At 49.9% G+C, this 12,584-nt stretch overlaps 1 protein-coding gene, 1 long non-coding RNA gene and 1 pseudogene across 4 annotated transcripts in view; all 3 read left to right on the top strand.

The window, feature by feature from the left end:
- LOC136511272 (uncharacterized) overlaps positions 1–6,028 on the top strand; it is a gene marked incomplete at its 3' end in the record, with an annotated part of 69,449 nt that extends 63,421 nt beyond the window's left edge. The window contains exon 3 of the mRNA XM_066505401.1: positions 5,853–6,028. Within this exon, the coding sequence (XP_066361498.1) occupies positions 5,853–6,028 (176 nt within the window). The remainder of the gene's footprint in view (positions 1–5,852) is intronic.
- A 1-nt stretch (position 6,029) lies between these two features.
- Positions 6,030–12,506, top strand: LOC136511753 (uncharacterized). Of its 3 annotated transcripts, XR_010772825.1 has the most exons (5): positions 6,042–6,166; positions 10,229–10,287; positions 10,374–11,142; positions 11,239–11,652; positions 11,735–12,506. It is a non-coding gene; the product is annotated as an uncharacterized lncRNA (long non-coding RNA). The 3 variants fall into 3 exon arrangements; XR_010772824.1 differs by having other exon boundaries at positions 6,030–6,166; positions 10,236–10,287; positions 11,239–12,506; XR_010772823.1 differs by having other exon boundaries at positions 11,239–12,506.
- LOC136511749 (uncharacterized) lies at positions 7,234–10,221 on the top strand (annotated as a pseudogene).
- Positions 12,507–12,584: the final 78 nt, after the last annotated feature.

The following is a 12,584-nucleotide window of genomic DNA, read 5'->3' as shown; positions in this document are numbered from 1 at the left end:
AGCTGTCGATCGAGGAGGTTACAGGGAGATTGAAGGCGGCTGACGACGTCGAGCCGCCTGCACAGAAAGCTGCCGGCGGCAAACTGCTGCTCACTGAGGAGCAGTGGGTGGAGCGGTACAAGCAGAGAGGCCAGGAGTCCAGCCGCGGCGGCTCCGGCTCTGGCGGCCGTGGCAAGCGCCGTGGCAGGGGCCGTGGACGCGGCGCCGGCGGCAATAGCGACTCGCGAGCGAAATCCAGCTCCGGCCGTCCAAGTCCAGATGACCCCTGCAAGCATTGCGGGAAGAAGGGGCATTAGGCCCGTGACTGCCACAGCAAAAAGGAGGAGCAGGCCCACGCGGCCCAGGACGACGAGCCCACTCTAATGCTGGCTCTCGATTCTATCCATGAAGTCACGTTCCCCTCCGCAAAACTCGTACAGGTGCCACCACCGTCAGCGCCCACGCAGCCGTCACCGACTCCCGCGCCCGCGCAGCTGCCGTCGGCCCCAGTGCTGGTGCAGGAGGCGCCAGCTCCACCGCTCCCTCCAACTCTAGCGATTCGGGATGGCGCCGTCCTCCACCTCATCGAGAAGAAGGTCTTCGTCGCCCTTGACGCCGCGGAGGACCGGGATCCGAAGCGCTAGATCCTGGATACGGACGCATCCAATCATATGTCGGGATCGCACGCCGCCTTCGCCGACCTCGACACCGGCATCACTGGCACCGTGCGCTTCGGGGATGGCTCCATCACGCGGATCGAAGGGAGTGGCACCGTGCTCTTCTCCTGCAAGAATGGCGAGCACCGGTCACTCCCCAATGTCTACTACCTCCCGCGCCTCACCGCCAACATCATCTCCGTCGGTCAACTCGACGAAAGCGGATACCAGGTGCTCGTGGAGCACGGGGTGATGCAGATCCACGACGAGGAGAGGCGCCTGCTTGCGAAGATCCCATGGAGTCCAGGCAGACTGTACGTGCTCGACGTCACCATAGCATGCCCAATTTGCCTGGCCGCGCGCTCCGACGATGCCGCCTGGACGTGGCACGCGCGGTTTGGCCACATCAACTTTGCCACGCTGCGCAAGATGACGCGTGAGGGGCTGGTCCGTGGTCTGCCCCTACTCAGCCAGGTGGAGCAGGTCTGCGAGGCGTGTCTCGCCGGCAAGCAGCGCCGGGCGCTATTCCCACAAAAGGCGCTCGGACGTTCGACGGAGGCGCTGCAACTTCTCCATGGCGACATCTGCGGTCCCATCACGCCCGCGACACCTAGCGGCAATCGGTACTTTCTTTTGCTCGTCGACGATTTCTCACGGTATATGTGGATCACTCTGTTGCCAAGCAAGGATGCCACTACTGCCGCCATCAAGAACATCCAAGCCATGGCCGAACGCAAAACCGGAAAGAAGTTGCTCGCCCTGCGTACCGATCGCGGGGGCGAGTTCGGCGTGGCGGACTTCGTCGACTACTGCGCCCACCTCGGAGTTTGGCATGAGCTCACAGCGCCGTACACGCCCCAACAGAACAGCGTCATGGAGCGCCGCAACCAGACCGTCATGGGCACGGCTCGAAGCATGTTGAAGGCCAAGTCCCTTCCCGGTGTGTTCTAGGGAGAAGCCGTGGTGACGGCTGTGTACCTCCTGAACCGGTCGTCGTGCAAGGCCATCGGGGGAAGGACGCCGTACGAGCTATGGACCAAGAGCACGCCTGCGGTACACCACCTCCACACGTTCGGGTGTGTCGCTCACGTCAAAGTGACCACGCCGAACCAGAAGAAGCTGGACGACCGCAGCCGGCACATGATCTTCGTCGGGTATGAGCCCGTCTCCAAGGCGTATCGCGTCTACGATCCGACGACCCGGCGCGTCCACATCAGCCGCGATATCATCTTCGACGAAGCGGCATGGTGGGCGTGGTCCGCTGAACACGACGTCGACCCCGGCGACTTCGTCATCGAGGAGACCGAGCCCCTGGAGCCCGCGGTGATCACCACCACAAGCGCAGCGACGACGCACGCTCCAGCTGCGGACTCGGCGCCAGGCTCAGCTTCACCTGCTCCATCAACAGCGTCACTGCCACCAGCTGTGGACCCATCCGCGGCGACCCCTACAGCTAGCGGCTCTGCGTCCGCGACGTCGAGCCCGGCGCCACACCAGAACATCGAGTTCGCGTCACCGCCGGGAACTAGAGCCAGCGAACAGCTAGACGCCGACCACAATGACGACGCACCTCTCCGGTTCTGGCGAGTCGACAACGTGATCGGGCCGACCTCACCACCGGGGCTTGCTGACCGGGAGCTGGAGGAGCGCCTGCTGCTTGCAAGCGACGCCGAGCCAACCTCGCTCGAGGAGGCACTACGCCATGAGTGCTAGTGCCATGCTATGCTGGATGAGATGACCTCCATCGAAGCGAGTGGCACGTGGGAGTTGGTCGAGCCACCGCCCTGCACCCGGCCAATAGGCCTCAAGTGGGTCTACAAGGCCAAGAAGGATGCATCCGGGATCGTCACCAAGCACAAGGCCCGGCTGGTCGCCAAGGGCTATGTTCAGCGCCAAGGGATCGATTTCGATGAAGTCTTCGCTCCCGTGGCGCGCCTAGAGTCCGTGCGGCTATTGCTCGCGCACGCCGCGTGCGAAGGCTGGGCTGTCCATCACATGGACGTCAAGTCTGTGTTCCTGAATGGTGTGCTGCAAGAAGAAGTCTACGTCGAGCAACCCCCCGGCTTCATCCTCCGGGGCCATGAGCACAAGGTGCTCCACCTCATCAAGGCACTTTACGGGCTCCGGCAAGCCCCACGAGCCTGGTACGCCAAACTCGACGAGTCCCTGATCAGGCTCGGGTTCCAAAGGAGTACCTCCGAGCACGCCGTCTACCTCTGTGGTGCTGGGGACCGTCGCCTCGTGGTGGGTGTGTACGTCGATGATCTTATCATCGCCGGCGGCAATCAAGTCGACATCGACGCATTCAAGTCAGAGATGCACTCCACCTTCAAGATGAGCGACTTGGGGCGCCTCCACTACTACCTCAGCTGGAGGTATCCCAATCGGAGGAGGGCATCACCCTGTGCCAGAACGCATACGCTGCCAAGATTCTGGAGACGGTAGGGATGACTGGGTGCAAATCAACCTGCACCCCCATCGTGCCTGAAACTCAGTAAGTTGAGCACTGCCCCGGCTGTTGATCCTACTCATTACAGAAGCATTGTGGGGTCCCTGCGATATCTGGTGAATACAAGGCCGGACTTGGCATATTCAGTGGGCTATGTGAGTCGGTTCATGGAAAACCCGACCACCGAGCATTTGGGGGCAGTAAGAGGATCCTCAGGTACATCTCTGGGACCCTCAGCTATGGCTGTCAGTACCAGAGGAAGAAGGAGGAGGCCTGTCTGATCGGCTACAGCGATAGCGATCAGGCGGGTGACATTGATACGCGGAAGAGCACCACCGGCGTCCTCTTCTTCCTCGGTAACAACCCCGTCACCTGGCAATCTTAGAAGCAAAAGGTTGTAGATCTATCGTCCTGTGAAGCAGAGTACATAGCTGCAACTACAGTTGCTTGTCAGGGAATTTGGCTGGCACGGCTGATCTCATAACTCAGAGGCAGAGAGGCCGGTGCCACCAGCTTGAAGATTGACAACGAGTCCGCCATCGCACTCAACAAGAATCCTGTGTTCCACGACCGCAACAAACACATTGATGTCAGGTATCACTTCATCCGAGAGTGTGTTGAGGATGGTAGGGTGAAGACCGAGTCGATTGGAACTACAGATCAGCTGGCGGACATACTGACCAAAGCCCTGGGACGTGAGCAATTCTGCAACTTGCGCTCCAGGATAGGAGTAGTTGATGTACAGGGCATACACAAGAATTAGGAGGAGATTTTGTTAGTAATTTTGTGTGTGCCGGTTAGTTAGGATTGCATGGCATCTTTCTGTTTCTAGCAGTTGCATGCGCGTGAGCCCCGATCTGTGGTGGCCGCGCGCGTAGGAGGTTGTGACGCAGACTAGCTGCCCACGTAACTGAGTTCACAGCATGGATGACTTTGCGAAGGCATGGGGATGGACGTGCCAAAACTCCCGCAACGTGCTGATCATGTATGTGGCTCATAGTTGTTTAAGTTTCCAAATAAAAAGGAGAATAGAAGCACAGAAAACGCTGCGCTTTCAGGCAGCACCAAATTTCAGCGTGTTCCAGTTTTGTGTGCGTTGAGTTCTTGTCTTCCTGTGTTCACCTCCGGCTTCTTGTCCTCGCCGTTGGCGTTCACCGCCGTCTGGTGACTAACACAGACCTGCAGTGTTCCGGCGTCAGGCAAATCCACGGCATGGTTTTGGACGTTGGGTTGTCTCAGTCAGAGGAAGGACCTCATCACCCAGGATTGAGCCCTGGGCCAGGACACACAGCTTGGTTATACAGTGTAAGTCGACCAGAAATTAATTGATATAAACAAAACTGTACTAACAAAACACAAAAGCGGGGATAGCTGAGTTGGGACAGCGTCAGACTGAAGATCTGAAGGATTGAGCCTGGGCCGGCATACTCTGTTTGGTACACAGCACACAGCTTAGCGGTCATATGGTGGAGGCCGCCCAGAAATGTATTCATATATAAGAATATATAAAAATGAAATACACAAGTGGAGATAGCTCAGTTGGGAGAGCGTCAGACTCAAAATGCAACTACTATTTTTGCATTCTCTTTTTTTATACTTTTCTCGTTGTGCTCATTCTTATTTTATTTGTTCTCACTGCGCTCAACTGAATAAAAAAAACCCAAATATACTATAATAATAATCAAAGTAGCTACATATACTATTCGTGAGAATTAACTTACTAGTTTTTTAAAACTTAATCTTTTTTTGGTTCTAATGATTTCACGGAGAAGATGGATTCCACCGAGCATTTTCTTCTTACAGCGTGTTCGGATGCTGGTTTATTGTGAGAGGAAAACACTGTATAATGGCTGATAAGCCTTGGCTGAAACCAACAAACGAACGTGGTGTTAATCGACGAACATGCTATTAATCGACGTTGGTCCATGTTCAATTTGGAAACCGAAGGTTGGAGATATTTTTTGCGGATGATGAGTAGACACTTGTGCGGGTCACTGCTCCACGTTGCAGTGGAAATCGCGGGCCCTCTTTTTTCCAAGCTTCCGCTGGTGACTGTGACTGGGCATAGACCATCGACCCGCTCTCTCATCTTTCCAGCTTCCATCCAACCATCCATATGCACTTCTGACTACTCTGCTTTGGCTACGCAACCCTCAGTTTTGCTTCCTCCTCCGTTCACCATCACCATGGCTCAGATCGATCTGATGGAGGTGGCAGAGGCGACCGCTGTGGAGTCCGCGATTCTATGGCAGGTGCAAACTATCCTCGAAGCTCTTCTACCCACCGGCGAGCTCGACGCTTGGCTTCATGGAGTCGGCCTCGCCGGTGCCATCGGGGAACTCAAGTCTGAGGTGGAGAGGATGGAGACGGTGATTAATGGTGTCAAGGGGAGGGCGGTCGGGAACAAGCCGCTTGCCCGCTCCCTCGCTCGTGTCAAGGAGCTCATGTATGACGCCGACGACGTGGACACGTGGTGGATGAGCTCGACTATTGCAGGCTCCAGCAACAGGTCCAAGGAGGTAGGCGTACACCTCGTTTACAATTTTTTATTTGAAAATTGTGATGGTAACTTTCTCCTTTCTCTGTCAGCTGCTACTGAACAGGAAGGCATGGTTGGAGATGGAGCAGAGCAAGTAGATGCATCGGCCAATACTGTTGGTAAGTATTTTGTGATTTTTTTCTTTATAGCTTTTTTTTTCTTATTTTGAATAAACTGTGATTATAAACGCGCCTCATAACATGTCACCGATTTCTCCTTTCTCTGTCAGTTATGCTTGCTCCTGCTATTGAGCCAGAAGGCATGGTTGGAGATGGAGATAGTAGAGATGGAGCAGAGCACGTAGCTGCATCGGCCAGTACTGCTGGTGTACCGAACAATAACGCCCGCAAAAATCGATGCAACGAGCGGGACTATTTTCACGTTACACCGGCTGTTAATGGAGAGCCTGCGAGAGCCAAAGTGCATTGACTGTGGCACACAGGTTGCTTTTAGTTACGGGACGTCAGTTTTGCGCAAACATCGTAACAGTGCCAGTTGCAAGAAAAAACGCGCAACAATTGAAGAGGCGCCGAACTGTCCAAGGTACTGCTTAACCCTCAAGTTCTGCATTGCATCACTTTTCCAATATCGAATTATGTTAGTGAGTATGCGTAGAAGTTTTTACATGAACGTGGTAATAAATTTAAGATATGACATCCATTGCAACTATGAATTGTGATAATAAATTTCTGATGACCAACCTGGAATCCTCTTCCTCTTGTAGTTTTGGTGATCGTGTGCAAAGTGGTGCCATAATTTCGGCTAATGCTTCTGAGGGTAGAAAAAGGATGAGAACTGAGGGCAATGTAGCTACTACCACACACCCCTGGGACAAGACCAAATTTTTGGAAAGGATACACAAAATAGCTCTTGACTTAGGAAGTATCCGAGGCTATGTGACTTGAGTATCTCAAGGACTCTGTTACTAGTTCTGATCAGTATCATAGGAACACCTCAGATACACAAGTAAGAACATCAGGCTCTCGTCCTCGAAAGTTGTATGGAAGGGACACAGAGAAAGACTATATCATGAGGGTGATCGAAGCTGCAAAGTCAGACATCATAACTGTACTACCAATTGTGGGCATTGTAGGAGTTGGGAAGACGGCTTTAGCTAAACTTGTATACAATGATCGACATGTTAAACACCAATTTGAGCGGATATGGGTTTGGGTGTCCAACATCTTTGACGAAGTAAGAGTGATAATGGAGATCTTAGACGCTATTACCCTAAACAGCCATGAAGGATCTCCTCGCACCAAAGAAAGCTATGAAGGAGTAAGTAACTACACAAAGCTTCAAGAGGTCTTAAAGAATCATATGGCCTGTCAGCCCAAAAAGTTTCTGCTTGTTCTAGATGATGTCAATGACAGCATGGATGATTCCCGATGGAAAGATCTGTTGGATGCTTTGGGATCAAGTTGCACAAAGGGTAATGTGATTATTGTGACAGCTAGAAATTTGTCCATTGCACAAAGGCTAGGTACAGTCCAACCAGTTAAGTTAGGAGCTGGCGATGGACCGCTGACGGCTGCTACTCCACTCGCTCGGCGTACAGGATTCGGTTCAAAGGATCCTATGGCATCTTCAAAAGCAAACTAATTTGGAAGGCTTAGGCGGAGAACAAATGCAAAGTCTTCGCGTGGTTTCTTGTACAAGAAAAAATACTCATGGTGGACAACCTGCAAAAAAGAGGGTGGCCTCACCAAGATCACTGTGTGTTGTGTGATGGCCCTTTAGAAACATGCCTTCATCTGTCCCTTCTAGGCCCGTTCGCCAAGGTGGTTTGGAACCAAGTCCTAACCTGGGAGCACTTTCACACGCATCTGATGCAGTCCGACCATGACCCGATCCACTTGAGTGCTTGGTGGGAGAAGACTGTGCCCAAGGTCGCAAAAGAAGAAAGGAGGCGTTTCAATGGCTTGGTGATCTACACATGCTGGAATCTAGGGAAGGAAAGAAACCGAAGAATCTTCAATAATGCCCAGGAATCGGCTTCACAGGTCGCTGCGAGAATTAAGGAGGACATTGAGCAAAGGAAAAGGGCTTTAGAAAGGGGGGAACTAGCAAGCCGGTGCTGGAGCTGCACCCGGGCTGTGGTTCTGTGTGTTTGCCACTTCTTTTTTCCTCTGCTTTCACTTTCGTTCGGACTAAAATCTATACATAAACTCTCTTTTATTCTACCTTAATTGAGAGGCAGAGCTCCTGCCGTTCATTTAAAAAAAAAGTTAAGTTAGGAGCTTACCTTAATTGATAGGCAGAGCTCCTGCCATTCATTTTTTTAAAAAAAAGTTAAGTTAGGAGCTTTGGAAGATGATGATTTTTGGCTATTGTTTAAAGCATATGCATTTGGTGATAACAACAACAAAGAGCATCTAGACATTGGGTATCAAATAGCTGCAAAATTAAAGGGCAACCCATTAGCAGCAGAAATGTTAAGAGAGCGGCCTACTCTTGGCCATTGGAAAAGCATCATTAGGGATGGTGTTTGGGAATCTCTGCAACACCGTGGAGGCATCATGACTACTTTGAAGATTAACTATTATCTGTTGTCCTACCAATTACAGCAGTGTTTCTTGTTTTGTTCTATATTTCCAAATGGCTATTTGTTCCATATTGACGATTTGGTTTACATGTGGATATCATCGGGATTTGTGAAATCTATTGAGGTAGGGCAAGATTACCTCAATGCTCTGGTTAACTCAGGTTTCCTTGACTCCTTGAGCATGCTGAAACAGAAGACTCCATTCTACACCATCAAAAGTACTATGTTATGTGTGGTATTATGCATGAATTTGCAAGACTAGTTTCAAGGGCTGAGTTTGCAACTATGGATGGTTTAGAGTGCAAAGAAGTTTTGTCAACCATACGCCAATTTTCAATCCTAATTGATTCCGTGTACCATGAAGATGAATGTGGGATCATACTTCGTAATGGAAAGTTCGAAGAAAAATTGAAGAGTATAATTTCTTTAGTGAGAGGACTGAGGACATTGATCTTAATTGGGGATTATGACTCTTTATTCTTTCAGTCCTTCCAAACCTTCATCTGTAGTTTGGTAAATTGTGCCCATCTTCGCTACCTAAAACTTGAGAACAAATGGAGCAATGAAGCTTTGCCTATATCTCTGAGCAATTTTTACCATCTTTAAGTATTAGATGCTAGACGACCAGTTATTATTGATGGTATGAGTGATCATGTTAGCATAAGGAAACTTGCTCTAACGAAGGGAGCATGCTGTGATTGCTCCCCATCATGGTCTGCTTGCTTGCAGATGATCCGTCTAGAGGATCGTAAAGGATGGGAAATTCTCCCATCTCTAGAAAGGCTATCATTTATTACAAAGTTGAAGCTAAGGAATATGCTCAGAGTAACATAATTGTTAATTCCTTCGTTGAAGGAGCTGGTCTTGATTGATATGCCAAAGTTGGAAAGATGTTTTCCCAATTCAGTGAGGGACCTGAACTCAAGTTTGAGGGTACTGGAGATTAGGAGATGCTGGGTACTAAAGGCCTTTCCCCTCTTTGAGAGCTGTGAAAAAATTGAAATCGAGAAGTCATGGTTGCCCAATGTTAGCGAGCTCACCATCCATGGGTGTCTTCATTTAATGGTATCAAATCCTCTACCACCATCAAGTAGATTTTGCAAATTATTCATCGAAAGAGTTTCCGCACTTCCAAAGATGGGAGGGATCATCAGACGCAGAATTGAGAATCAAATCATCAGGGCTGACCCTGGATGACAAAATTTTGTCATTTCGCAACATGCGGACTATGACTCAATTGGAAATAATGGGCTGCGAAAACCTATCGTATTTTTCACTCGAAGGTCTTAGGCAACTCGTCTGCTTGAAGTGGTTGGCAATAGGTAATTTTTTCTCTTTGGATGTTCCATCAACGCATACCCATAAAAACATGGCAAACGCAGATTTTGATGCCTTACCGTCTCTCAGAGTGTCTTAGCATTGTAGATTGTGGAATAACTGGAGAGTGGTTATCTGTGATGCTGCAACATGTGTGAGCCCTAGAGAAATTGCATCTGCATACTTGTATGCAGGTAACAGGGCTATCGATACAAGGAAAAGAGAATAGTTTATCAAATCTCACCTCAGCCCACGTGCCTTGTCACAGAGAAATTCATATCGAGATGGCGCATCGACTAGGCGATGTCCTAGCAAACTCTTGCGCATTCCATCTAATATTATCCCCTCTCTCAAGAAGATAGAAATTATATATTGCCATCTAACAACATTTCAGGGGAACAAGGAAGGCATCTCTGGATTCATCTCCCTTGAGGAGCTAAGAATTGTTGGATGCGACGAGCGGATATCATCTTTGGTGCATGAAGATGAGATTGATGACCAAGCAAACGGAAGATGGCTTCTCCCGTGTTCACTTGGTGTACTAGATATCAGAGACGCTTCCTGGGAACACTGCAGCCCTGCTTCCTGGGAGATCTGGCCCAGTCTCATAGTACTAAAAGTGTGGGATATCTTTGCATTGATTTTGATGCTGAATATTTGATGTGGTTTCAATCTAATCTATCTATGCATTAGTGCGGCTTTATAATGTACAACTGTTGTAACTAACTTGTTCCATTTGCTAGTTTGTAGGTTGTTGCAGCGGCTGGGCATCATCGTGAGAACTGGTCAGCGGTGCTGTAAGGTTAGTACTTCTATTCGTAAAGTGGAAACTTCAGGATGATAACTATTTGTTTGCTGTGCAATTAATATGATGTTGTTTTGTATCAGGGGACCGATTGCAAAGAGATTGAAGAGGCATGCCGTATAGTGACAACGCTAGTGAACATTCAAGTGATTCCAACACTAGTTACTGGAAGGATGTGAGATATGCTGCGACTGTTGGTGGATACGTAGCCGCTGTAGTAGCTGATGTCCTGGTACCACCTCCTTGCTTCGGTTGGCAAGAGTTGAACGACAGTCAGTGGGTACGCAAGGTTCTTTCTCACCCAAAAAGGAGCGGTCTAAATTTTCATATGGAACCTACTGCTTTTTTTTGAACTGCACGAAATGCTAATTAATAACCATGGCCTGCGAGACTATGGGGACTTTGATACGCAGGAGGCTTTAGGGATGTTTCTTTGGGCACTAGCAAGACAAGTCGGATAGCGGGACATGGGAGAACGGTTTAAAAGGGGTCTTGGGACGGTTAGCGAGAGGTTTGGTCAAGTGTTGGAATGTGTCGCTAACTTTGCAGACGTGATTTGTACACCTAGGCACGTAGACATGTCAAAAGTGCTTGATAGGCCGCACAAGTACACACCTTTCTTTGATGGCGCAATAGGCGCTATCGATGGGACACACATCAGGATCAGTGTTGATAGGGTGTTCCATGATGATTACATAAATAGGCACGGTTGGCCTAGCCAAAATGTGGTCGCAGTTTGTGACTTTGATGGGTGTGTTACATTTCTTGGTGTTGGCATGGCGGGGGCAGTGCATGATATGAGGGTCCTTAGGGAAGCTTGGACGAAACCCAGGTTCCGGCACCCACCTCCAGGTTAGTTGCATTTGCTGTTATAAAATTGAACTCGATGTTATCATGGTAATGCAGATGTTTGATGTGCTGATAAGTTGAAGGGGTTGTCATGTGCAGGTAGGTACTATCTGGTAGACTCGGGGTATGCAGGTGAACATGGTTACTTGGGGCCACGCAAAAGGCACAGGTACCATTTGAAAGAGTTTGACGATAGGCCGGCTCAAGGTCCTAACGAGGTATTCAATTTCCACCATGCTAGTTTGCGTAATGTGGTGGAAAGATTATTTGGGGTGGTCAAAGCTAGGTGGCACATGTTGAAAGGAGTGCCACACTATCCTAGGGAGAAGCAGGATTACATTATTAAGGCAGGTTTTGCCCTTCATAACTACTTCAAAAAAAAAAAAATGAAGTAACTAAGCCACTCCATCCACTAAGCCCACTGTCGGTGCAGTGGCTTACTGCAAATGTCAATGATTCCATGGACAATGTGAGGATGTGGATTACCCATGGACTGACACATTTGGGGTACAGGTAAGCCAATGGTGCTAGTGGCAAGTTGATGATTACAGTGCAAATGGATAGGAATTTGACAATTGTCTCTTTGCTGTTACAGGTAAGCCAATGTTGCTGGCACTAGGGTACAGGTAAGTGACTATTGTGTTTGTACCATGTTGTTGCTGGTGATTATGCGTCTGAGGAGGGTATAAATTTTGTGTAGCTGCATTGAGGTCATTGGAACAGCTACATGTGTTGTATAATCCATGTGTACTAGAGTACTGTGTTGCACAAATGGATTGTGTATTGAGACCTGGGTGTCTGTCTTGTATGAAATGTATGCCTTGTAAATGGTTGGTTTAGTTTACTGTTCATTAGCACCAAATGTGTAGTGAAACCTGGGCTGTTGGCGCCAAATTTTGAATGGACCTGTTGAATTCAAATCAGCCATGATCCAACCAGCCGAACAGGGATCAACCCACTCCAGCCACTTCCAGCCCAGCCCCTACCAGCCGAACAGGGTGTAAATCTTCAGCCTCTTGCCATTTCCCACGCTCAAGCCAATCGCCATTGCCGCGGCACACTGCTACTACTACTGCTAGCGACTAGCCAGGACACAAGAGACCGATCATCAATGGACCCCGAAGCCGCGCTCCCGAGCGTCGTGGACTCTGCCTCCGGCGCGCTCCGCAGCAAGGCGATGGTGCCGTCGGCGATGCTCACGGCCGGCGTATTCCAAGCTGTGGCGGCGCTTGTGCTCCTCTTCTCCAAGACTCCGGAAGGTATCTTCTCCCACCACGGCAAGGCGGCCGTTTTCGTGTACTACATCGCCCTCGTTGCCGGGGCGATCATCGGCTCCACGACGGCCTCTACTTCTTTCTGGGTTGCATGCCGCCTGGACTGCCGGCATGCCATTGGCATGGCGCTGCTCCGTGCTTCGACACTCACGCTGATCCCTGTGTTCGGGA

The sequence above is a fragment of the Miscanthus floridulus genome, chromosome 16, assembly GCF_019320115.1.
Source record: "Miscanthus floridulus cultivar M001 chromosome 16, ASM1932011v1, whole genome shotgun sequence".
Classification (NCBI taxonomy): Eukaryota; Viridiplantae; Streptophyta; class Magnoliopsida; order Poales; family Poaceae; genus Miscanthus; species Miscanthus floridulus.
Note: the sequence above shows the minus strand (reverse complement) of the source record. Positions and strands in the feature narration are given on the sequence as shown.